The 25,863-nt window shown below is 39.2% G+C and overlaps 1 protein-coding gene across 4 annotated transcripts in view; it reads right to left on the bottom strand.

The window, feature by feature from the left end:
* Positions 1-10,172: 10,172 nt before the first annotated feature.
* Bclaf3 (BCLAF1 and THRAP3 family member 3) overlaps positions 10,173-25,863 on the bottom strand; it is a 62,634-nt gene continuing 46,943 nt past the window's right edge. For 2 of the 4 annotated variants that reach the window (XM_038316397.1, XM_038316399.1), the window contains exon 11: positions 10,173-10,254. In XM_038316397.1, coding sequence (XP_038172325.1) covers positions 10,183-10,254 — 72 coding nt within the window. In that variant the 3' untranslated portion in view covers positions 10,173-10,182. Of the gene's footprint in view, positions 10,255-10,955; positions 10,982-25,679; positions 25,833-25,863 lie in introns of all 4 variants that reach the window. The other 2 variants (XM_038316396.1, XM_038316398.1) reach the window with 2 other exon arrangements.

Raw genomic sequence — 25,863 nt, 5'->3', positions numbered from 1 at the left:
GGCATGCACCACCACTACCCAACAGAATTATTCTTTTAAAAATGCTTTAATTTTTTCACCTATTTTGATCATATTCTTTCCCATTCCCCAACTCCTTCCAGATTCTTTCCACCCATCCATCCTCATGTTCTTTCTCAGTCTCTCAACGAGCAAAATAATAATAACAAAAAATGAAAGTCAACACAGAAAAACTAAAATCAGTAAGGCAAACAAACAAAAAGCCCAAAACAGTCACCCAAACAAAAGTGTACAGAAAACCCACGAAGCCCATTCTATGTTGGTAAACGACACATGGGCACAGGACCAGGCCTGGAGCACATGAAGTGTAATCCATTGGAGAAAACTGATTTTCCCTTTTGGAACAGGTATCAGTTGCTAATAGCTTCTTGGCTAGTGATGGGACTTTGGGTCCATTTCCCCTTCTTAGTCCTGGAATATTTGTCTGGTTTCAATATGTGCAGGCTTTGTGCATTCTGTCGCAGTCTCTGTTAATTCTGTGTATCCACTCTATCTTACAGCTGAGGTTTCACTATTCATATATACTACCTTAGCTATTCTCTGTCAATGGCACTTGATTTATACCTTTCAGCTCTTCTGATTAATGTTACAATGAACACTGTCACAAAGGTATCTCAGTTAATGTTTTCTTTTTGGGTATATAGCCAGAAGTTGCCTGGTCATATGGTAACTCTTGTTTTTCAGGGGAACATTTTTTATTCTTCTCTCATACAGTTTACCCCTCCTTCCACTCCTTCCAGTCACCTCTCTCCCCTAGATGCACTCTTCCTCTGCTTCCCTTCAGAAAAGAGCAGGTCTCCCAAGGACATCAACTGAACATGACATAACAAGTTACAATAAGACTAGACATATACTCTCATATCAAGGCTGGATGGGTAACTTAATAGGAGGAAAAGGACCCCAAGAGTCAAGAGACACCTACACACACTCCCACACTTCTATAATTCTTCCTCCCCTCTTCTGTGGGTTCTCCTGGATTCATCTAGTGTTTGGCTGTGGGTTTCTGCACCCACTCCAATGTGCTGCTGGAACAAGTCTCTCTGATGACAACTGAACAAGGCACTGATCTATGACTATAGCAGAATATCACTAGGAATTATTTCATTGACTTTTTTTGCCAGTCGTATTAGCTTCTACCCTAGGTCTCTGGGACATCCAGCTTCTGGTTCTTGGCCCTCTAGGCAGTGTCATGGACTCCCACTTGTGGTGTGGGTCTCAAGTCAGACCAGTCACTGGTTGGCTACTCCCACAAGTTCTGTTGTCACCTTTAGCCTAGCACATCTTGCAGGTAGGAAAAATTGTAGGTCAAAGGTTTTGTGTCCCAGTCCCAGGGCTAGAAGCTTGTCTGGTTATGCCCACATCAGAAGATGGACAATTCAGGCTCTGTATCTGTCATTACTAAGATTCTTCACTAGGGTCACACTTGTAGATTCCAGGGAGTTTCCACTGCACTTGGTTTCTACATAAACTCCCATGCCCTCCAATGCTAGGTATCTCTCCCTGTACTTTCTTCTTCCACTCCCAACCTGGTTCCTCCTATTCTCATCCCCACCCACCCCCCAATCCACCTGTAAAATTTCTTCTATTCCCCTTCTCAGGGAGATCCATGTTTCCCCCTACAGCCCTCTTGCTTACTTAGCCTCTCTGCATCTGGGGATTATAGCATGATTATCTGGGGAACATCTTGGTAACTATTTGTTCTCCACAATTGTTAAGAACCCATTAAGTGAAAAACATTGTATTTCCTGCAGTATCTTGCACAAACTGTCACCAGCAATCACTTCTCAACATTAAAGTCACTTTCTTCTTTACTAAATATTAAGTATGACTACAAAGGATTAGAAACCAAGGCAAGACTTTCCTTTAGAAATTTATCAGTAGTAGCTCATGCTGGTAAATCCCAGTATTTAGGGGACAGAGGCAGATGGATTGCTGGAAGTTCATGGCTAGTTTAGGCTATACAGCAAGTTCACAAAAGTAAGAGGAAAGAAAATTACCTGCAAAGTTTAACTTATTTCTTAATATCTTAAGCAATGTGTACAGCAAAAATAGCTTCCTAAATTTTAACATTATAATTCAGGATTTCAAAAGACATGTTTAGTTTTCTGGGAATGGGATTTTATCCCTCGTCCTACAAAATGGATGCAAGTGAATGTCATACCAACATAAACATGTTTTTATACGTTTATGATAATCTGCAAAGACCAAATATACATTAAATTATAATCTCAACTACCAAAAAAGCCAATAGGTTAATGAGAAAACCAAATATTTGAACAGTAGGTCTATAATTTTTCTTCCATTTTCATACCATTTCAAAAAACTGAATTCGGAAGATCTAAAGAACACGCTAATAAGCAATTATGAAGCAAGGCATGCCTGTAGTCCCAGCACCTGGGAATTGGAGGCGGATGCATCAAAGTTCAAGATCAGCTTTGATCATACAGCAAGTTTCAGGTTAGTGTGGGCCATGTGAAGCCCTACCTCAAAAACTAAAGGGAGGGAGAGGAAAAGAGACAGAGGTGGAGGGATGGAAGGAGAGAGGGGGTGAGTGACTCTAAACCTCAACAGCTAAAACCAGAAAGGTGCTCCAATGAACAAAATGAGCAGGTACAAGTCAGGAAACAAGGAAACAAGTCAGGGTCACATTCCTTTTAAGAATCTAAGTGAATCTATGTAGGCTTAAATGGAATCTGGCTAACATCTCTCCTGATTATCTCTGAAGGTTAGGTGTTACAAGTAGATAGCATAGGTTTGTAGCATGATTAATAAAAACCCAGAGACAGATATTGGGGTTCAACCTGAAAATCAGAAAAGCAAAACAGCCTGCCACTGGCTCTTACCTCGACCTCAGTCCAAAAATGGTGATCCTGTCTCCAGGAATCCTCAGAATGAAACTGACTGAGAGCTGTCTCCTCCAGTCTTCTATTCCTCTCTAAGGCTGGGAGTAAAGGCGTGCACCACTATCAAGCCAGTTTCTAAGGCAAACTAGTGTGGACGGGATGAAAGGTGTGTGCTACCACTGCTTGCTCCGTAAGGCTGACCAGTGGGGTTGTTCTACTCTCTGGTCTTCAGGCAGGCTTTATTTATTAAAATACAAATGAAATACCACTACATAGGTTTATTTGTAATGACATGTAAACCTTAACTCAATTCTGGGTCTACATACAGGCTTTAATGATTATTTTATTAATAGGGAAAGAGAAAAGTTTGAAGTCTTTAAAAGAAAATGTGTAGCCCAGGCTGTCCTTGACCTTGAATCTGACTGTGAGGCTAACCACAACTAGTTTGTCTGTCCTTTTTAAAAAAATGACAACAATTTAACTTTTATGTAACTATGCTACATTTTACATGTCAATAATCGATATTAAAATGTCAACACCACACAGAAATAAGTTCATCACTTCTTATAATGTGGAAGGAGGAACAGCAGGGAATGAAACCTCACTGGACTACAGTGAAGCAGACATCCTAATAAAGGTAATGTTTGCTCACATGTTTTTAGTGACTGACATTCAGGAATGGGTAGGATGAAATGTTCTTACCACTTTTAAGAGAACGACTTTCATAACAATGCTAGGTGTTCTGTTATGTGACAACTATAGAAAACCACAGTCCCTCCAAATCCCACCAGTTATGTAACCAAGTGTTAACAATGGGTAAGTATGCTTCTGACCTCTATTCATTCATATGTATGCCCAGGAATAATAGCAACAATCACTCACTAAATTTATTATAATTTTAATGAAATCCAATAGAAAAAAATCAGAAGCAAAATTGAAGAAGCTGCTGATGTAGAATGCTGTCAGACATTGGAGTTATACTAAGAACCACTATGTGAAAGTCGAGAAGCTGTAAAAAACTTAACATTGGTTATTAGAAGGCCTGTCTTAGTCATTGTTCTATTGCTGTGAAGAGACGCCATGACTAAAAGACATCATTTAATAGGGCGTGTTTACAGTTTCAGAGATTTAGTCCATGCTCTTCATGGCAGGAAGCATGACAGCAGGCATGGTGCTGGTGCAGTAGCTGAGAGCTACATCCTGATCCACAGTAAGGATGGTAGAGGGGATACAGGATTGGCATAAGTTTTTTTCAAAAAACCAGCCCCATTAACACTTCCTCTAACAAGGCTATACCTTCTAATCCTTCTCAAATAATGACACTCCTGGTGACTAAGCATTCAAATATATGAGCCTATGGGGTCTGTTCTTATTCAAACCACCACAGTGCTACCCAAGTGGTCCCACCGTGCCTGGGCTGTATATTCATGCCTTCTGGATTGCAACCTTAGGATATGATGACTTAACAAGACAGCTGACCACAGACGATGGTTTTAGTTACATTTTGTCAACATTTTTTGTTTAAATCCATCACATTACAATTACTTCCTATTCTACAAGTATGATTCAATTTCAGTGTCTTGGTTCTATCTTCATGGGTTTGAAGTTGCAATCATCTGTGTGCTGAACTCTGTGGGGGAACCTGGTGTTCCCTTTCCTCTGAGCCCTTACTGAATGTCTAAATTTAGGCTTGCGGGACCAGCCAAAGGTGCCCCTTCTTTGTGTGATGTTGACTTCTCCGGGCTGCTCTAGCACTCAGGAATGCCTATAGTCACTCTGTGGTGGAGTCCCAAGGGCAGCACAGGAGGTTTACCTTCACTTTCCTCCACATGGCCTGGACATCCTCTCAGCCTTTTGGTCATGTTGGAAGCTCTCAGTTACCAAGACTTGCCACCTGTTTCTTTACTAGGTGACACTTGTGTGGAAGGGTTTGAAGTCATGCATCTTGACATGTAACACCTAGCTGTATTCACATCTCCCTTCCTTGTCTGGTGGCTGCTAGACAATATATATTTGGTTGTTGCTAGCTAATACAGAGAGACTTTCTGACTTAGCTTTATGTTTCTTTTTTATATTTATTTATTATGTATACAATATTCTATACAATATTCTGTCTGTGTGTATGCCTTCAGGCCAGAAGAGGGCACCAGACCCCTTTACAGATGGTTGTGAGCCAGCATGTGATTGCTGGGAATTGAACTCAGGACCTTTGGAAGAGCAGGCAATGCTCTTAACCTCTGAGCCATCTCTCCAGCCCCAGCTTTACGTTTCTTGTTCCTGCCTCAAAGCAATCCCATCTTTCTCTAAAAAGATGTTCAAGGGCTGGGAATATAGCTCAATGATTAAGCATTTGCCTAGCAAATATGACTCCCTGGGTTTGAGCCCCGGCATCATCAAGCAAACAACACAAAAAAAGGGGAGTTCATTCACAGTACTGGCTAGTTTTATGTCAACCTGACACAAGCTAGTTATCAGAGAGGGAGCCCCAATTGAGAAAATGCCTCCAGAAGATTAGACCTATAGGGCATTTTTTAAATTAGTTGTTGATTGGGAAGGGCCCACCCCATTGCGGGTGGGACCATTACTGGTCAGGTGGCCCTGGGTTCTATAAGAAAGCAGGCTAATGCCAGGCGGTGGTGGCACACACCTTTAACACCAGCACTCGGGAGGCAGAGGCAGGCAAATCTCTGTGAGTTTGGTCTGCAGAGCAAATTCCAGGACAGCCAAAGATACACAGAGAAACCCTGTCTCAAAAAAATGGGGAAAAAAGCAGGCCATTAATAAGTAACATCCTTCCATGGCCTCTGCATCAGCTCCTGCCTTCAGTTTGAGTTCCTATCCTCACTGTTTTGATGATGAACTGTTACATAGAGCTGTGAGTGAAATTAACCTTTTCCTTCCCCCACATTGCATTGGGTCATGCCATTTTACCATAGAAACAGTAAGACATTAACTAAAATATGGTAAGTTGGTATGGATCTATTTAAAATATTTAAATGAGCTGGGTGGTGGTGGCAAAAACCTTTAATCTCAACACTTGGGAGGCAGAGGCAGGCAGATCTCTATGAGTTGGAAGCCAGCCTGGTCTACAGCTAGTTCGAGGATAGCCATAGCTACATAGAGAAACCCTGCATTGAAAAAAATAAAAATAATAAAATATTTTAATGAAAATATATTTTTCAATAGAAAAAAGTGTATATTCCAAAATATGAGTTCTCTCTGTGATATGGTAATGGACAGGTTTTTATTTTTTAAAGATTTACTTACTATGCATACAGTGTTCTGCCTGCATGTATACCTGCATGCCAGAAGAGGGTACCAGATCTTTTTTCTTTTTTCCCCCCCTTTGGTTTTTTGAGACAGAGTTTCTCTGTGCAGTTTAGTAGACTGGACTGAAACTTACTCTGTAGAAAAAGCTGGCCTCGAACTCACAGAGATCTACCTGACTCTGCCTCCTGATTGCTGGGATTAAAGGCGTGCGCTACCAAGGCAAGGGCACCAGATCTCATTTTGGATGGTTGTGAGCCCCCATGTGGTTTCTGGGAATTGAACTCAGGCAGGTCCTCTGGAAGAGCAGCCAGTGCTGTTAACCACTGAGCTATCTTGCCTGTCCCCAATAGGTAGGTTTTTTAAAAATCTATATTTATACTGAGATAATTATAAATTCACATTTAGTTATAAAAATAACAGAAAAATCCAGGTACACTGGCACATACCTGTAATTTTAGTACTTCTATTATATAATGAGATTCTGCCTCAAAAACCAAAACGAAACAAAAGAAATAATACAGCAGAACCCAGGTACATTTTACTCATTTTTTTCTTTTTTTTCTCATTTTTTTATTAAAAATTTCCATCTCCTCCCCTCCTCCTCCCCCTTCCCTCCCCTCCCTTCCACCCATACCCCACTCTGCCCCTCTCCAAAAGATTTATTGTATGTACAGTGTTCTATCTGCATGCATGCCTGCATACCAGAAGAAGGCATCAGATCTCATTATAGATGGTTGTGAGCCACCATGTGGATGCTGGGAATTGAACTCAGGGCCTCTGGAAAAGGAACCAGTGCTCTGAACCTCTGAGCCATCTCTCCAGCCCCCATTTTACTCATTTTTAACTAACATCCATTTTTAAAACCAAAAACCCACCAAACAAATAGTCAGAGGTTCATCTAGTCAATAGGAAAAAGAAACCTGAACGAACTATCCAACCAGGAATCAACTTCTTCCTCAACCTTTTGTGTCTGTGTTACAGTATTTAATGCTCTATTTAGAAATTCTATCTTTGTGGATAGTTCCCTCTAGTGGTTTGAAAATCTCCAGAGCAGGGGTGATCTTACTATTGTCAGCCTACTACCAGTGACAAGTCTAGCAAATGGGAGAAATGAGAGGAGGCAATGGTATGGGGACTCAGCTAAAACCTTTCTGGGATGTGGCAATGGCTTAGCGAGTAAAAGCACTTGCCACACAAGCATGAGGATCTGGATTCTGATATCCAGCACCCACATACAGCCATGTAAGATAGCACATGCCTGTAATCTGAACATTCCTTCAGCAAGATGGGAGGTGGAGACAAAAGAGTACCTGGAAGCTCGCAGGCCAGCTAGTCTGGCATATGACACAGCAAACAAGAAACCCTGTTCAAACAAGGTGGAAGGCAAAGACCAACACCTTAGAGTCTCCTCTAACCTCCATATGTTTAATGACATATGAACACTTGCACTCACACATACAAAGATAAAAAGAAACTCCTCAGGTCTTAAGCAGTTAAGCATTTAAGAATTCAGATTCTTTTTCAGGCCATTGAAAGTGGTCTTGTTTAATTTCCATATAAAAATTAGATACGTAAATACTACTCACTTCTTACTGATTCCTCATTCAGTTAACATTTATTGAGTTTCTACTGTTAACTAAGATGTTGGATGCTGAGGATTGTGGCTAACAAGACTGACATGGTCCCTGTTTCTACCATATGCTCTAAATTATTTTAATTTTAAATGTGTCCAGGATTATTTTTATGTTTTATGAATTTTTAAGACAGCATCTCACACAATAGCTCCGGCTGGCCTGAACTCACCATGTAAGTCAGGCAGATTTCAAACTTGGGACAATTCTACTGTCTCAGACTCCCAAGTGCTGGGATTACAAGTGTGAACCACCATACCTGGTGTGTACTTTATAAAGCAAATATTTCTTATACCAATAATAATTTCTGAATACTATTTTGCCAGATATAAAACTCTGAATTCTGAGACAATGCCAAGAGGTTATCCAAATAGGCCTAAATTGGGAATCAGTTGTGAAATGAAATACTAAATTAATAATCTTATATATCAGGCTTTACTTCTATGTACATGGCCATTTTCCTTACGAGATTACAGAAACCACTAAGGCATACAGGGCCCATGTGCCTCACTCTTTTTCTAGTTCACTGTTACATGAAACACACATGCATACATGCACGCATGCACTCATGCACACAGATCAGTCAATCACATGATTGATTACTATAGTTTCAGAACCGTCTACCAAAATATAGGAACAAATAAAATCAACTCTTTTAAAAGTAGGGTCTGGACAGATGGCTCAATAGTTAAGAGTACCAGCTGCTGCATCAGGAGGCCTCAATTTAATTCCCAGCATCTAATGGTATCTCATAACCACCTGTAACTCCAGGTCCAGGTGCTACAACGTTGTCTTTTGGTCGCTGCGGGCATGGCATGATACACATGCAGTAAAAACCATCTATACACATAAAATGATAAAATAAAAAATTGAGTTTGATGGACTGAGGATGTAGTTTAGCTGGCAGAGTTCTTGTATAACATGCATGAAACACCTTATAAAAACCACAAATGGTGGCAACATGCCTGTAATCCCAACACTCTAGAGATCATCAATGTCATTCATCCTCAGCTATATACTGAGTTCTGCATTAGCCTGGGCTACATTAGACCCTGACTAAAAAAAATTAAGGTAGTTTTTTTATGTACTAAGTCAATGTAAACTTGCCATATTACTGCATTCATGATTTCCTTAGCCCCAGTTTCACGTATAGGAGGGTTGGAAAATCTGATTTCTAGGAATGGCACACAGTACAAAAATCAGGTCGTCTATTCATCATCCAGTTACCACTGAATCAAAGCTCCAACATCCCTTATCACTGACCCATTTAAAGAAGAGTGGTCCTTGTATGAAAAAGAATTTAAATAAAAATTTAAAAAAGAAAATAAGAAAAATATACATCATTATGTGTTTCCCCAGTATTCAACATCAACAGAGATTACCCAGGGTTGTCAGTCTGATAAAGAATTAAAAGCATGTTCTCACCAACTGCCAGATAATAGCTTTGAGCAGAAAGAGCAACAATATTTTATTTTCTTACAAATAAACATTTCACAAAAATTTGACTGGGAATGTGTATGTACTTTTAAACAGAAGGAAAGAAAACAAAGAAGTTTCAGGACCTACAGACTGTATTGAATATCCCGTGGACCCTATCTTACATTTAGTAGGTATACAACGCCTATCAACTGAACCAAAGATAGGCCCTCTGTAAGATGTGTCCGCAAAATGTAGTAAAGTACAATGTTCAAATATGTAATTTTGTCTGTCAGATTTTAAAAGCCTTTAAAAATATAATATGCACAAGCTTGCCCTGAGGGAAAAGAAGATGGAACAGAGCTTATAAAATCCTTACATATTTTCCACAATAGCATTTGAAACTTAAAAAGACAAATAGTCATGGGAATACCCAAGACACGCATTTACTAACAATTCAGTGCACTTGCCATGACCCGATGGAGAAGAAGCACCTTTTCTCTAGGCTTTTTATATTTGATTATAAAATGGGTGATGTACATAGATAGGCCTTGATCTCCAGAAATTTCAGAAAACTTCAAGTTAGAAGTCAAAATGTCATCAGAAAAAAAAGCCAGTATAAAATTTGTTACTGTAAGGCCACTGTTTAAAGTTATTTCATTTACAGACACTATATAATTCTGATGCTTGTTTTTTATAACATAAACAAAGCTTTCAACATATAAATGTTTAGCTATAACTTGATTAAATTCTCTTGGTGAAACCATACTCAGAAAAAGATGTATCAACAAATAATGCCCCTCAAATGATCCTGCTGAGAGTTTCTGCAAAAGAGTTGTAGTTAAATACAGTTTTGAAACTGAATTAACAGTGATTAACAGTGATTGTTAAGTGTAAAAAAGTTGCAGCATTCCACTACTGAAAAATAAAGATATTTTATCAAGAAAGTTACAGTACTAGTGTCTTAGTGTCAATTCCAATTCCTGACCAAACAAGATGCTCAGTTAAGTCCTCATGTAGCGCCAGTTCCACTGCAACAATTCCAAGTTGGTTTCTTGTGGCAATATTGTGTATTCCTATCAAGAGAAAACAAAAGAAATATGAGCTTCAATAGAAGAATCAGTTATAACATCTGAGCTAGAGTTTGACCCACAGTGCAGTTCTCAAAATGCTTTCATCTGTACACTGCTAACTTGCACCTTACAATTCACACAAAGTAATGTGGAACCCTGAAGATGCCATCCAAACACGGAACAAACCAAAACAGGCAAAAATGGATCAGACAAAAACCCCATTAGATGGCACTGGTCTTAGCAAATGGAGAAAACACAGTGTTCCTTGGGAGTTTTTCTGGGAAAGCACTCTGGCCTAAACTCAAGATTCAAATGTTGCCTTTCCAGTCCCCAGCCTGATACAACAGAGGCACAGATGTGCCTAACTAGCATGTTATCCTTTCCATCACATAGTACTTCTTATTCCAAAACTACATAGACTCTTGTAATGACTTGATAATTGCAAAGAAAGCTTTTAGAAAATTTTCAGATGGTTGTCAACATAAAGACATAAGGTTTCAATAAATATGAGAAAAAACCTCACAAGGACAGAACGATTATGATAAAGGTAGTAAGTGTGGGTTTTATATTGTGGTATGATGCAAAAACATTAAATTACCAAGTACAAACTTGATATAAACTAAGCAAATAATAAAACTAAAAATGGCAGAATGACATGTATTTCAAAGACACTGAAAATAAAATTCATTCAAATATATCCTTACCTTTTAACTAGGCTCTTACATTAAAACTGAAAAAAATGCAAAATTGTGTTTATTTTTAGAATTCATATTAGAATGGAAATGTTTAATTCCAAATAAAAACAATGCTGATAGAAAAATCTTATTATTCCTTCTATCTTGCTTAATGAAATGTTAGCACATGCATATACATTTTTTCAACATTATTCATCTAAAAGTTGTAGATGGCATTGTATTTTATTCTTTATTAAGTATACAATATAAAACCATATTATCTTCAAAGAAAATGTCACCAACTAACAACTTTGAAAACAAATTCTAAGTACAATAATTCTAAAGAAAATTTCAACAGAAAAATCTTATTTTTAAAAGCATGCAATCTTTGAACTACTTTCATCTTGACATACTTTCTTATCATCTCTCAAACTGATCTCTCACTCCTCCAATGATTTGAAAGTTATTTTTTTTAATATTTATTTATTTATTATATATACAATATTCTATCTGTGTGTATGCCTGCAGGCCAGAAGAGGGCACCAGACCTTATTACAGATGGTTGTGAGCCACCAGGTGGTTGCTGGGAATTGAACTCAGGACCTTTGGAAGAGCAGGCAATGCTCTTAACCACTGAGTCATCTCTCTAGCCCTTAAAAGTTATTTTTAAGTGTAATACTGGACTAGATTTTTGTCTAGGTTTTCCCCTTTTTTGGTTTTCTGAGACAGGGTTTTTCTGTGTAGCTTTAGCTGTCCTAGGATTCACTCTGTAGGCCAGGCTGGCCTCTAACTCAGAGATCCACCTGCTTTCTGCCTCTCCAGTGCTGGGATTAAAGAAGTACACCACCACTAGCTTGTCTAGGTTTCGTTTTGTTTTCTTTTCTTCTCCAAGACAGAGTTTCTCTGTGTAACAGTTCTGGTCGTCAGGGAACTCACTGTAGAACAGGCTGAACTTGAACTCAAAAATCCACCTGTCTCTGCCTCCCCAGTACAGGATTAAAGATGTGAGCCACCACTGCCTAGCTAAGCTTTCTTAACAACACAGGATCACTGCAAATGCTACCATGCTAGTCTGATCTGGGAGTCCCTTCTGTGTGCTGTGATTACTATTAATGAATAAAGAAACTGCTTTGGACCTATAGCAAGGCAGAACTTAGGTAGGCAGGGAAAGTTAGGCTGAATGCTGGGAAAAAGAAGGGCGGAGTCAGAGGGACGCCGAGGGACTCCATGGAGCCATGGCCAGACTCAGACATGTGGAAACTTTGCCAGTAAGATACTGCCATGTGGAGATACACAGATTAATGGAGATGGATTAAATTAATATGTAAGAGTTAGCCAATAACTAAGAGTTAGCTAGAGCTAATGGGCCAAGAAGTGACTTAAATAATACAGTTTCTGTGTGGTTATTTTGGTTCTGGGTGGCCGGGAGGAACAAGTGGCCTCCTCCTTCTACACTAGTCTTACTGTGTCTCATCTTAATTTCCTGGGACCCTACTACCCACTACTATCCAAGTGGCTGTCCTAAAGCACTACCTTCTCTTCTTACTCCACACAAAAGTATCCTACTGCTACCACTTCAAATAAGAAATAAATTACACACAATTTGAGGCCCTCAGTATATTGTGTATTTCTTTCTCCTTAATACTACATACTACTGACAAACATGGACCACAGAGGCTTCAGATCTTTCTGTGTCTAGGTCTTTTACAAGCCTCAGCTTACAACCTCTGGGAAGACAGTGTCAGTGAAAGTACTTAGTGCATATCTACTCACTACTCTTGCCACAGACATCTTTCCCTTTAGAGAAATTAAGCTCTTCAAACATATGACTTCTCAGAAAAGAGTTAACATAACAGGAGTTACTGTTATCCTTGGAAGTGTCTGCTTTCAAGGCTGGCCTATGGCTGACATTTCAGGGAGTGTGACCATTAATTGGAGAGTACTCAAAGTGTAAATAACATGGTTTATGCTATTTCCTTTTGAGAGCTTAGAATGTGGATGTGTGTCCACTAAGGGGTGTCCACATGATAAGCTCTTTGTAACAACACTGGGCCAACTGAGTCTCTAGTGAGCTCCAGCTGGCAACACTGCATATACAATATCATAACCAACTGCTGAAGGAATTATTCATGCCTTGAGTGGCTCCATTGAGAAATGACCCTCACAAATTTGCAGGAACTTTCCCCTCAATTTTGCTGTGTATCCTTTCATTGTAACAAACCAGTCACATACCAATATAGTTAAATACTTTTTTGTCTTTGTAGATGATCAAACACAATTTTTTGCTCCTCTGGCAGTTTTTGCTCACCAACCTTTTGGAGCATGTATGTATGTGTATATTCATGATCCAAATTCAATTTCATTAAAAAAACACATTTTCAAGACTGAGAATGACAAAAGTAAAACAGAGGATAGACTGATGAGGCATGGTCTAGCCTTAAGAAGTGGATTGTCTGTTTGACAAATGATAGACAAACAGAAATAACTTAGAGACTAAATGAAACAAGACTTAAAGAAGTGAGGCGGAAGGTTGGCAAAGTTTTTCAGTAGCTCTACAAAGAAAGGAAGATTTTACAGTAAAGAATGGAAGTCAAGTTTGCTGGCATATGCCTGAAATTCCAGCACTTGGGAGGTAAAACAGGATCAGTCTGAGGCCAACCTGAACTACATAGCAAGACCCTGCTTCCAGAAGGGTAGGTGATGGTACTAAGGCTATTTCTAGCTAAGAGAATAGTAAGAACAATGAAAACACACTTCAAAATGCAGATGACTATGGTGAAAAGTACCTGGAAAGAGATCGTAAGGCTAGACCTGGGTAACAGGTTTGTTTTTTTGTTTCAAAAACAGATACTTGGAAAGTGTTTGTGTATATAAGTTATAATAGAACACTAACTATGTTAGGAACCAAGAGATAAGTAAATTACAGGATCAGGAAAACACAATGGTTTGGAATGCTCCTAAATATAGGCCAATGATATCTAAGAATCTAGCTTAAAATGAAGGGACAATTTCCTTCCTTTTCTTTTCTTTCTTTCTTCCTTTTTTCTTTTTGAGACAGGGTTTCTCAACAGTCCTGGCTGTCCTTGAACTCACTCTGTAGACTATGTTGCTCTCAAACTCAAGAGATCTACCTGCCTCTACCTACCAAGTGCTGCTATTAAAGGTGTTTGCCACTATGTCTGGCTTGAAAAGGGCATTTTCAATTGGCAAGGAAAGGACAAAGTATTCAATAAATGATGTTATAAAACTACTAGTAGGAAACAGATCTTGGTTTCATATTATATCATAAAAAATCTAATGGATTAAGTATGTTAACTATAAAACCACTTGACACAGTAAAGAATTTTTCTAAGCATAATTTTGATATAAAACCTCAAAGTCATACTGGAGAAACATGACAGATTCACATCAGTCTTTAAAAAGTCCAATGATATATGAAGCCAACCTAAACAGTTGCCAAACATAAAGTAAATACTAGCAAAATATATGGTAGGGTAAAGCTTCAGTGAGTCAAGAACCCACAGAAAAGCCAGGCCTGGTGGCATACACCTTTAATCCTAGCACTAGGAAACAGAGATGGGCAGATCTCTAAGAGTTCCCAGCCTGATCTATAGAGTGACTTCAGGACAGCCAGGGGGTACAAAAAGAGAACCTGTCTAAAATAAGAAAGTAAAGAAGAAAGAAAAAAACCCTCTAGGGAAGCAGATATATAAATAAGATGTGCTATTAATAACCAAACAAAAGCAGATAATGATGTGGGATTCCCTTCTATATGCTGTAAATACCACTGGTGAATAAAGAAACTGCCTTGCCCTGTTGATAGGACAGAGTAGAACTAGGCAGGGAAAACTAAACTGAATGCTCGGAGAAAGGAGGCAGAGTCAGAGAGAAGCCATGGAGTCACCGCCAGAGACAGATATGCCGAAACTTTGCTGGTAAGCCACAGCCTCGTGGCAATACTCAGATTAATGGAGATGGGTTAGTTTAGGATATAGGAGTAAGCCAGAAATACACTTAAGCTATTGGCCAAACAGTATTGTAAGAAGTTAGAGCTAACAGGCTAAGCAGTGATTTAATTAATACAGACACTATATAGCCCCAGCATAGGCTGGAATTTACTGTGTAGCCAAGACTGACCTCAATCTCACAAACTTTCTGTTTCACAGCTGGTCACTCCTCTCAAGTGCTAGAATTACAGGTGTCTACCATCATACATTGTAGAAATGCTTATCTTCTTTAAGAATGTATAAAAGAAGTTGGGCGGTGGTGCATGCCCTTAAGCCCTGCACTTAGGAGGCAGGGGCAGGAAGATCTCAGTTAGTTTGAGGCCAGTTTGGGCTGCAGAGCGAGTACCAGGACAGCTAGGGCTACACAGAGAAACCATGTCTCAAAAAACCAAAACAAAAAAGAAAAAAAAAAGAAAAAAGAAACTAGGTATACTGTTCATAATCCCAGTACTTGTGTAGCTGAGGTTGGAGGGTCAAGAGATCAAGGCCAACCTGAGCTATATGGTAAAATATTGCCTCAAAAATGCTTTTTAAAAACTGTATAAAAGAGAAATGAATTAGAGAAGACATTTCCCAGATCACAAAGTCTCAGAGGTGATGATGCTTCCGGTAACATTTCCTTTATATGTTGACATGTTGCAACTCAGTAAATTCTTGCTGATTCATTTGATCTTAGTTCTTTGTCTTTGTGCTGTATGACTTTCAAGCTTTCTTTCAATCCCCAAGGTCATAAATCCCAGTCTCAGACTTTCTTTCCATGTGTTTTTTATGCCTTTCCTAGCCATGGGGAGTTCTAAACGGTACCTAATGTATAGGAACTGAAGGAATACTGCAGTACGGATAGTTCTAAGGAACTTTGTGCCTTCCTGACCAGATGTACAAGTGCTGATGGTTTTTTAATGGCTATCTTCCTACCGCTTATATTTTAATTTTTTAATTTCTTGAAACTAAAATATACAATTATTCCCCCCTTCCCTTTCCTCCTTTCAACCGTTTTTTTTTTTAACTAGGTTTTGGTTCTATTTTGATATATAAATAGACCATCAAAAGTGTTTTGTTTTCTGAGACAGGGTCTTAGGCCGTATCCCTACTTCTCTTAGAACTCACTATATATCCCAAGCTTGCCTTGAACCCATGGTGATGCTCCTATATTAGCCTGAAATTACATGCCTGAGCCACCATGCCCAACTGTCCCTCAAGTTTTCCAAAAACTTCCTCCTGGAACGGGGCTTGTTACATGGGATACTTCTTGGTGATAGTAGATTAAAAACAAGCCCTGTTCCAGGAGGTAATAGATAAATATCCCTCATCGTCCAGTTCAAATACAAAATTCAAGAATAAAGAGATCTATTATGGCCAGGCAATGGCAGTACATGCTTTTAATCCCAGCCCTCAGGAGACAGAGGCAGGTGGATCTCTGTGAGTTCCAGGAAATCCAGAGCTATACAGTAAAATTCTGTCTTGAAAAGAAAAACAAAAACAAAAGAAAAAAAAGAAGGAAGAAAGAAGACAGACAGACAGACATTATAAGTGAAGACAGGAGACAGTTAATTCCCCAGCTAAGGAACAGGGTCCTGGATTAGATCAGACTGTTCTTAGATTATATTCTCTTTGGTCCAAGATGGCCCGTTTCCAGGATCTTGACCAAAAGAAATCCTCTTTTGTCAGGATTATTTCCATTGGTAGGCTTTTGTTGGTGTTGTTGTTGTTCCTTTGTGAAAATTTCTAAAGTCCCTACCCTTACCTCATCCAATCAGGTCCCTGCTGTCATTTAAAGTGCATCTTTGATTTGCATTTCCCTGATCGCTAAGGAGGTTGAGCATGACCTTAAGTGTCTTTTGGCCATTTGAACTTCTTCAGTGGAGAATTCTCTGTTCAGATCAGTACCCCATTTTTTAAATTGAGTTAATTAGCATTTTAAAGTCTAGTTTCTTGAGTTCTTTATATATTTTGGAGATCAGACCTTTGTCTGTTGTGGGGTTGGTGAAAATCTCCTAATCAGTAGGTTGCCTTTTTGTCTTATTGACAGTGTCCTTTGCTTTACAGAAGCTTCTCAGTTTTAGGAGGTCCCATTTGGGAATATACCCAAGAGATGCCCTATCATACTACAAAAGCATTTGTTCAACTATGTTCATAGCAGCATTATTTGTAATAGCCAGATCCTGGAAACAACCTAGATGCCCCTCAATGGAAGAATGGATAAAGAAAGTATGGAATATATACGCATTAGAGTACTACTCAGTGGTAAAAAACACTGACATCTTGAATTTTGCATGGAAATGGATGGAAATAGAAAACACCATCCTGAGTGAGGTAATCCAGACCCAAAAAGAATATGGTATGTACTCACTCATTAGTGCATTCTAGCCATAGAATTGAGCCTATATTTCATGATCCTAGAGAAGCTAGATTGGAAGGTGAACCCAAAGAAAACCATGTAGTTATCCTCCTGGATATTGAAAGTAGACAAGATTGCCAGGCAATAATTGAGAGCTTTGGGGTGGGGGTAGGATGGGGGTAAGGGGAGATGAGGAGAGAGAAGTGAGAAGGGGAGGATGGGGAGAGCTTGGGGGAATGGGACAGTTGGGATGGGGGAAGAGTGGATATGGAATCAGGGAAGTATATATATTAATTAAGGAGCCATTTGAAGGTAGGCAAGAGATTGGACTCTAGAAGGGTTCCCAGGTGTCCAAGGAGATGTCCCCAGCTTGCCTCTTAGGCAGCTGAGGAGAGGGGGCCTGAAATGGCCCAATCCTATAGCCACACTGATGATTATCTTGCATATCACCATAGAACCTTCATCTAGCGTTGGACGGAGATAGAGACAGAGACCCACACTGGAGCACTGCACTGAGCTCCCAAGGTCCAAATGAGGAGCAGTAGGAGGGAGAACATGAGCAAGGAAGTCAGGACCATGAGGGGTGCATCCATTCGCCGAGACAATGGGACTGATCTAATGGGAGCTCACCAAGGCCAGCTGGACTGGGACTGATGGAGCATGTGATCAAACCAGACTCTCTGAACATGGCTGACAAGGAGGGCTGACTGAGAAGCCAAGGACAATGGCACTGGGTTTTGATTCTACTGCATGTACTGGCTTTGTGGGAACCTAGTCTGTTTGGAGCCTCACCTTCCTAGACCTGGATGGAGGGGGGAGGACCTTGGACTTCCCACAGGGCAGGGAACCCTGACTGCTCTCTGGACTGGAGAGGGAGGGGGAGGGGGGATGGAGGTAGGGGAAAGGAAATGGGAGGAGGGGAAGAGGTAACAATTTGTAAAATTATATAATGAAAAGTGCATCTTGCTCAGTCCAATTCAAGAAGGAAGCAGAGGACCAATCCTTGCTCAATCGTGTGTGTGTGTGTGTGTGTGTGTGTATGTGTGTGTGTGTGTGTGTGTGTGTGTGTGTGTTAAGTATATATACAAAATCCAGATTCCCTCGGGGGCAAAAGGTGCTCCAATTCTGAACCCTTCTCCTTACAGAAGATTCTCTCCTCTCTCTCTCTCTCTCTCTCTCTCTCTCTCTCTCTCTCTCTCTCTCTCTCTCTCTCTCTCTCTCTCTCTCTCTCTCTCTCTCTCTCTCTCTCTCTCTGTGTGTGTGTGTGTGTGTGTATGTGTGTGTGTGTGTGTATACACTTGAAGGGCTGTAAGTAGCTAAGGGATGTAAGGAGTCTGGGGTGCCAGAATTAACACAAGTTCGTCATGAATATGTGAGATTTTTGTCTTCTCTACTTTTCTATTTCTGCTTGGGGACTTATTTTGTGGGTAGTTGAGAATCAAATGCAGTTTTATGGAAGCCATTATTATGATGTTAGGCAACTGAAGAGATGCACTAAGCACATGTCTAGAATCAACCCTTACCACTTTTCCAAGACTGTTTTATGTATCTGATAGCACAGAAAGCAGACTGCACTAAAGATGGGAAACACAAAATTCCCATCATGTTTAGCATGCTTAGAAAAAAACAATAAAAGAAGTCATATGGAACCACAAAAGACCACAGATAGCAAAGCAATCCTAAAAAGTAAGGACAATGCTGGAGGAAATCATACAATAGAGCTATAATAATAAACACAGCTTGATACTTATATAAAAATAGAAAGACCAGCCGGGCGGTGGTGGCGCACGCCTTTAATCCCAGCACTCGGGAGGCAGAGGCAGGCGGATCTCTGTGAGTTCGAGACCAGCCTGGTCTACAAGAGCTAGTTCCAGGACAGGCTCCAAAGCCACAGAGACACCCTGTCTCGAAAAACCAAAAAAAAAAAAAAAAATAGAAAGACCAATGGAATAGAATAGAGGATCAGGAAATAAAATGGCAAAGCCATTTCCACTTAATTTTTTGAAAAGGTGAAAAAAATATACTATGCAAAAAGAGCCTACTCAATAAATAGTGGCAGCAAAGCTGAATTTCTAGCCAGAGAAAAATGAAATTAGATTGGTCTTTCACCTTGTATAAAAATCAATTAAGAATGCATCAAAGACCTATAAAGCCTGAAACACTGAAAGTTTTAGAAAAAAACACAGGGGCTACCCTTCAAGATATTGGGGTAGACAAGAACTTAATAGAACACCAACAGCACAGAACTAATACTAATATCATCAAGTGTAACTACATGAAAATAAGAAGTTTCTGCACAGAAAGGGAAACGGCAAGCAGAGCTAAGAGAGCACACAGAATGGGAGACAAGGGGCTAATATCTAGAATTCACAAACTGCAACCACCCATTATTCTGCAAATTTTTAACTTCCTTTTTCTCTAGAGATAAGTAGTAATCAATTTTTATATGTACCAAATTTTCATTATCCACTCCTCTGTTGACTGACAAGTAGGTTGATTCCAATTCTTTGCTACAGTGAATAAAGCAGTAATAAAAAATAGGTATGTGTGCAAATATCTTTATGATAGAATATGAAGTTCTCTGTGTATATATGCCTAGGAGTGAAAAAGCTGAGTAATATGGTAGTTCTTTCTTTTTCTTTTTTTAATTGATTTTTATTGAGCTCTACATTTTTCTCTGCTCCCCTCTCTGCCTCTCCCCTTCCCTTCAACCCTCTCCTAAGGTCCCCATGCTCCCAATTTACTCAGGAGATCTTGTCTTTTTCTACTTCCCATGTAGATTAGATCTATGTATGTCTCTCTTAGGGTCCTCATTGTTGCCTAGGTTCTCTGGGATTGTGATTTGTAGGCTGGTTTTCTTTGCTTTATGTTTAAAAACCACTTATGAGTGAGTACATATGATAATTGTCTTTCTAGGTCTGGGTTACCTCACTCAAAATGATATTTTCTATGCTCCATCCATTTGCCTGCAAAATTCAAGGTGTCATTCTTTTTTCTGCTGTGTAGTACTCCATTGTGTAAATGTACCACATTTTTCTTATCCATTCTACGGTCGAGGGGCATTTAGATTGTTTCCATGTTTTGTCTATAACAATGTTGCTATGAGCATAGTTGAGCACATGTCCTTGTTACAGTATGGTTTAGCATCCTTTGGATATATACCCAAAAGTGGTATTGCTGGATCTTGAGGAAGGTTGTTTCCTAATTTTCTGAGAAATTGCCACTCTGACATCCAAAGGGGTTGTACCAGCTTGCATTCCCACCAACAATGCAAAAGTGTTCCCTTTACCCCACAACCTCTCCAGCATAAGTTGCCACCAGTGTTTTTGATCTTGGCCATTCTTACATTTACACAATGACTGTATTACTCTATATTCCTACCAAACGTAAATATGGATTTCCTTCTTTCTATACCCTCTTCAAATTCTACTCTTGGATTTGTTGTTAACAACCATTCTTATTAGGGTGAGGAAATTATCTCAAAGTAGTTTTAGTTTGCATTTTTCCTGATGGCTAGAGACACTGTACATTTTATAAAAGTTATTGACCATTTGCATTTCATTTGTTGACTGGCACAGTTTTATCTCCTTGGCATTTTATTTCTGCAATTCTTTGTGAATTCTGGATACTAGCCCTTTGTCAGAAATACAAGGTTACAGAATCTCAGAAATAAATAAAACCATAGCTCTCTCTCATATGCAGAATGTAGCCAATAATAGATGTATATAAGTAACACATGGACATATGAGAACAGTATAACATGAAAAAGAACAAGAAAGACTAGAAATAAGGGAATGAGGATGGAGTGAATGTAGGTAATAGACACAAGTTATGAAAAAGAATATAAAGCTAATTGTTACCCTAGTTCTAACTCTGTCATAGATTTGGTTTTGGTGGTGGATTAGTGAACAAAATATATCCAATACTGAAAATGTAAAATTTAATGTGAAGCTTCAGAGATTTTTAATGTTAATTCTAACTTTATATAAATTCATTAATTTGTATAGACTTTGGGTATGATTAATACTGGTATTTTTTTTACTCATTTGCAAGTTTTTAAATAATAAAGTTTATTAAAAATACTTCTGATAGACCAGGTATATGGGAATAAGTAGGTCCAGATCTAATTTCATGGTATCTAGACTACTTAATTAATCATGCCTCAATTAATTAATCCAGGTGGAGTCTAACTAAAAGAATGGCTTCTCCAACATCACAAAAACCTAAAATGTGAAGAAATGCGTATTAGTTACTGCTCTTTTTCTGTGAAGAGACATGACCATGACAACTCTTATAAAAGAATTGCCTTGGGGGCTTTTAATTGGGAGCCTGCTTACAATTTTAAAGGGTTAGTTCATGATCATCATTCCGGGAAGCAGACAGATACAGTGCTAGAGCAGTAACTGAGAGCTTTATATCCTGATTAAAAGGCAGCAGGCAGAAAGAGAGGCACTGGGCTTGGTGTGGGGGCTTTTGAAACCTCAAAGCCCACCGGCAGTGACATACATCTCCTTCAACAAAGTCACACCTCCTAGTCCTTCCTAAACAGTTCCACTAATTGGGGATCAAGCATTCAAACATACAAGCCTATGGGGTCATTTTCATTTACACCACCACAAGATGCTACACAGATTAAGGTATCTTTCTAGGATTTCTAGTTCCCTCTGATGTCAAAACTTGGGATATTAAATGATTTAACTGCAGGCTGCAGGTATGACTCAAAGGTAGCATAGTTGCTTATCATATGTAAGTCCTATGGTTTTATCTCCAACACCACACACACCCACACTCACACACACAGACAAAATGATGCAAAAGGTACCTCACACTCAGTAAACCCATTTCTGTAAAAGTGTTCTTAATTTAAGGAAAATGAGAATCAACATTAACAGAAACCAATAATTCAAGACTTCATTGTTTTTAGGGCATAAGGACTGAGGTAAAATGGACTTATGGGACCAGTCAACAATTTTCTCACATGTGATGTAGTTTTACAGTAGCACCTGCTAGAGGGAAAGCTTAAAGTTCTAGTCAGTCATAAGTACCTTAGTTCAGACCTGGCAGATAGAATAGCTTCCATGTCTCATTCCTTTCTCCAAAGGTTAGAAAAATGGAGATCACCTGTTATATAGCATACTAACAGTAGGGTACCTAATTTCATGCTATATTCAGAGGGCTTTGTTTAAATAAAACTCTCTATAAGCCTATCTGAAGATTGCTTGCAAGCACAGACATTGGCCAAATTGGAATAGCCCAAATCAACATACATATAATACTATGATATAGGAATCAGACACTAGCTTATGAAAAATAATACAAAAATCTATTATTTTGTAAGTCAAAATATGTTTTTAAAAAGGAGATATTCTGCATAGCTGTATAATACTGCTAGAAGTCACTGCTTATAAAACAAAAATCCCAGGTATGGGATACTTCCTTACTAATTGTTGGCCAGAGAGGTCCCAGAGACTCCCACAACAATACAACCTATTGCCATTCCTCTTGGTTGCCTACCAAAACTAGATGATAAGATCTTATTGCTAAAGACTCTACACACCTTGGTTACAAGAGATATAGGAGAAAGCACGCTGTAACTGAGATGGATGCTTCCTCCCTGCTGGCTAGATTTCACACTGCTGGATGCTGCTATGCAGGCTGCTAGGGGAGTAAAGGCATCAAAGGTCTTACCAGAGGTGGACTCGGTATACCATAATGACAACCATAGACAATATAAACCCACTGATACAATAGTGGCACAACTATTATAGGATAAAGTGTTCTTGGACTGGATTTAAAGCCAATTCCACAGGAGGAAATATAAGTCTAATACTATAAATCCTGTCCAAAAAAAAGCCTATGGCTGGGAAGGTCATGGATCCAGGAGCAGAGCTTACTATTGTTTAGCTTAATTCAACATGGCACCAAACTGAAGCCTAAATATTTATGCTTAAACTTATAGACAAATGATACACCCAGCTTTGGTCAGAGAAGCTTTTCTTTGTAGTGAATAACAATAAAGATGCTTCAAATAAATGATGGTTAAGTACTCCGAAACAGGATATTCATTTATGCCAACCTCTCTAAGGCACAAAGAACACTGCAAACTAGAGTATGGAAAGACCATAAGAGCAAGATAATAGGGAGGAGGACTGCAAACACTATCTTCAAGACATGATAAAGCCATGTCAAAAAAAAAAAAAAAACGATCTCACAGCAGCTTGCTTGCACTTAGCATGCACAAGAACAGGAATATCAATAGCCAATCATGGATCAGAGAAGGACTGACAGGCCCCTACCCTCTGTGGTGGTTTGAATGAGAATGGCCTCCAAAAGCTCGTGTAAGCTACCTCTGTAAGTTGGTAGAACTGTATAGGAAGCATTAGGAGGTGTAGCTTTGTTGGAAGAGGTATGTCACTAAGTACAGGCTTTGAGGTTTGAACCCAGATCATTCCAAGTTAGCTTTCTCTGCCTTGTGCTTATGAATTATGGAGACCTTAGCTATTGCTCCAGTGCCATGCTTACCTGCCCACTGCCATGGTCCCTGCCATGATGGCTATGGACTCTAACCCTCTCAAACTATAAGTCCCAAATTAACTATTTCTTCTGCCAGTTGCCTTGGTCATGGTGCTCTGTCACAGCATTAGAAAAGTAACTAAGACACCCTCCCAGTTTAACATTTGGCAACTGATGAATTCTTGGGAAGAGATAATCATTGCCTTCAGTTGTGGGCTAAATGGTGAGCCCAAGAGGCTCTAATGGACAGTTGCAAAGAAGTGGCCACAGAGATAATCTTGGTTAAAATTAATGATAACAAACAAAAAAACAAAAGCAAAAACAAAAAACAAACAAACAAACAAAAGGCGTGAATGTGATAAAGGGGACCCGTGGGAAAAGGGAGGGAAAATGGCAGGGATAGGAGGGAGATAAAGAGAAAATGAGGAATCAAAGTAAACAGAATATACTACATACATGTATTAAATTGTCAAACAAAAAATTAATCAATTTAACGTGTTTTATTTAGCCAGGCATGGTGGGACATGCCTTTAATTCCAGCACTTGGGAAGTAGAGACAGGTAGATCTCTGTGAGTTCAAGGCCAGCCTGGTTTACAAAGCAAGTTCCAGCACAACCAGGGCTACACAGAGAAACTTTGTCTCGAAATATATATATTATTTTAAAAGGAAAGAATATAGAAGAATATGCCAAGTGAAAGAGTATTATTAGACAATGGAAAAGTAGTGAATACCAAACTTTTGGCCTTAAACTTGTGGTAATCCTCCCACCTCTTCACTCCAAGTGCTGAAATTACATACCAGGCCCATTTTTGATAAGAATTTTTAAAAATCCAATGTGCGCTTGGATGACATCTAAATCATCAGAACAGCAGTGAAATGCAACAGAGAAATTGTCCTCTGACCCATACTGGTCTAGCCTCTAACTGTGAACTGCTATATTATACTGGTCTAGCCTCTAACTGTGAACTGCTATATTATAGGTCATCCACTCTTTACTTAAATGTTCATTTTAAAGGTTAACTAAATGACAGAAATACTAAAATACAAAGTTCAAAGAGCTGTGTTGTATAATGATTCCCTCCAAGATTGGAATATTCTATCCTGCAAGGACATTCCTTGAGCAGGAAGTAAACAATTCAAGATAGTTTCAGAAAGTCCTTGAAACTGACCAGATTCACGAGTCCCCTTCTGGCCAGAGTAAATAATAAAAGCTAAGAGTCCCTCTCAGATGGAAGGAAGCTGAGCTGCAAAGACTCAAATGGGAATCAAGCTACCAAGAATACTGAGAAGAGTTCTCAAAGGAAAAAAGCTGCAAAGAAGATTGAGACCAGACCTACTGCCAGAAGAGGCAGAAACCAGCAGAGCTACCTGGAGGTTTTAGACCAACTGAGGCACCTAAAAAAGCACTCTCCGACCTGTTGAGCTGCCTGCAGGCTGTACAGTGTGCTCCAGGTTCCCAGCTTTGTGAACTGCCACCAATCAATGCTAGAGCGGGCTTTGGTGAAGCAGCTGTCCTTGAGTCATTTCTGATCCTGCAAGTAACCCCAATAAAACTCACTGGTTCACCTAGTGGGACTTTGGTGGTATCCGTACTTTAGTCTGTCATAGGTTCCCTATCTAGGGTGGTAGACACATATGTTACATCTTCTCAGGAAAAGTTTTGTCATACAATAAACTGGCATATGCAAATTGTTTCAGGTAGAATGGCTAAAAGCATTTTAAGTTTATATAGTTTCACAGTTCCATAAGCATTAATCTTGAAGTTTTCATTTAACTACCATGCAATGAGAGCATTTAAAAAATGTAGGTTGTTTCTTAAACTAGATGAAAAACCCAGTTATCTAACAAATATTTAAAGTTACTCAGTATTTTTGAAAGGTTATCATCAAACTAACCTTTTTTCTCCTCAGAAATCTGTTTCTGAATTTATTGGTAATAAATCCCCTTGGTCCAGCAAACCGTAAACGCTGGTATTTAGCCTGAATGTACAAGCTCTTCCGTACCAGATGTGACTTAAAATGGGGCTGGAATCTGCCACCCATAAAGTTCTGTAAAGGATCCAAAGAGAATTAGATGTTA

Source organism: Arvicola amphibius, chromosome X (assembly GCF_903992535.2).
Source record: "Arvicola amphibius chromosome X, mArvAmp1.2, whole genome shotgun sequence".
NCBI lineage: Eukaryota > Metazoa > Chordata > Mammalia > Rodentia > Cricetidae > Arvicola > Arvicola amphibius.
This window is presented reverse-complemented; position numbering and strand designations above follow the sequence as displayed.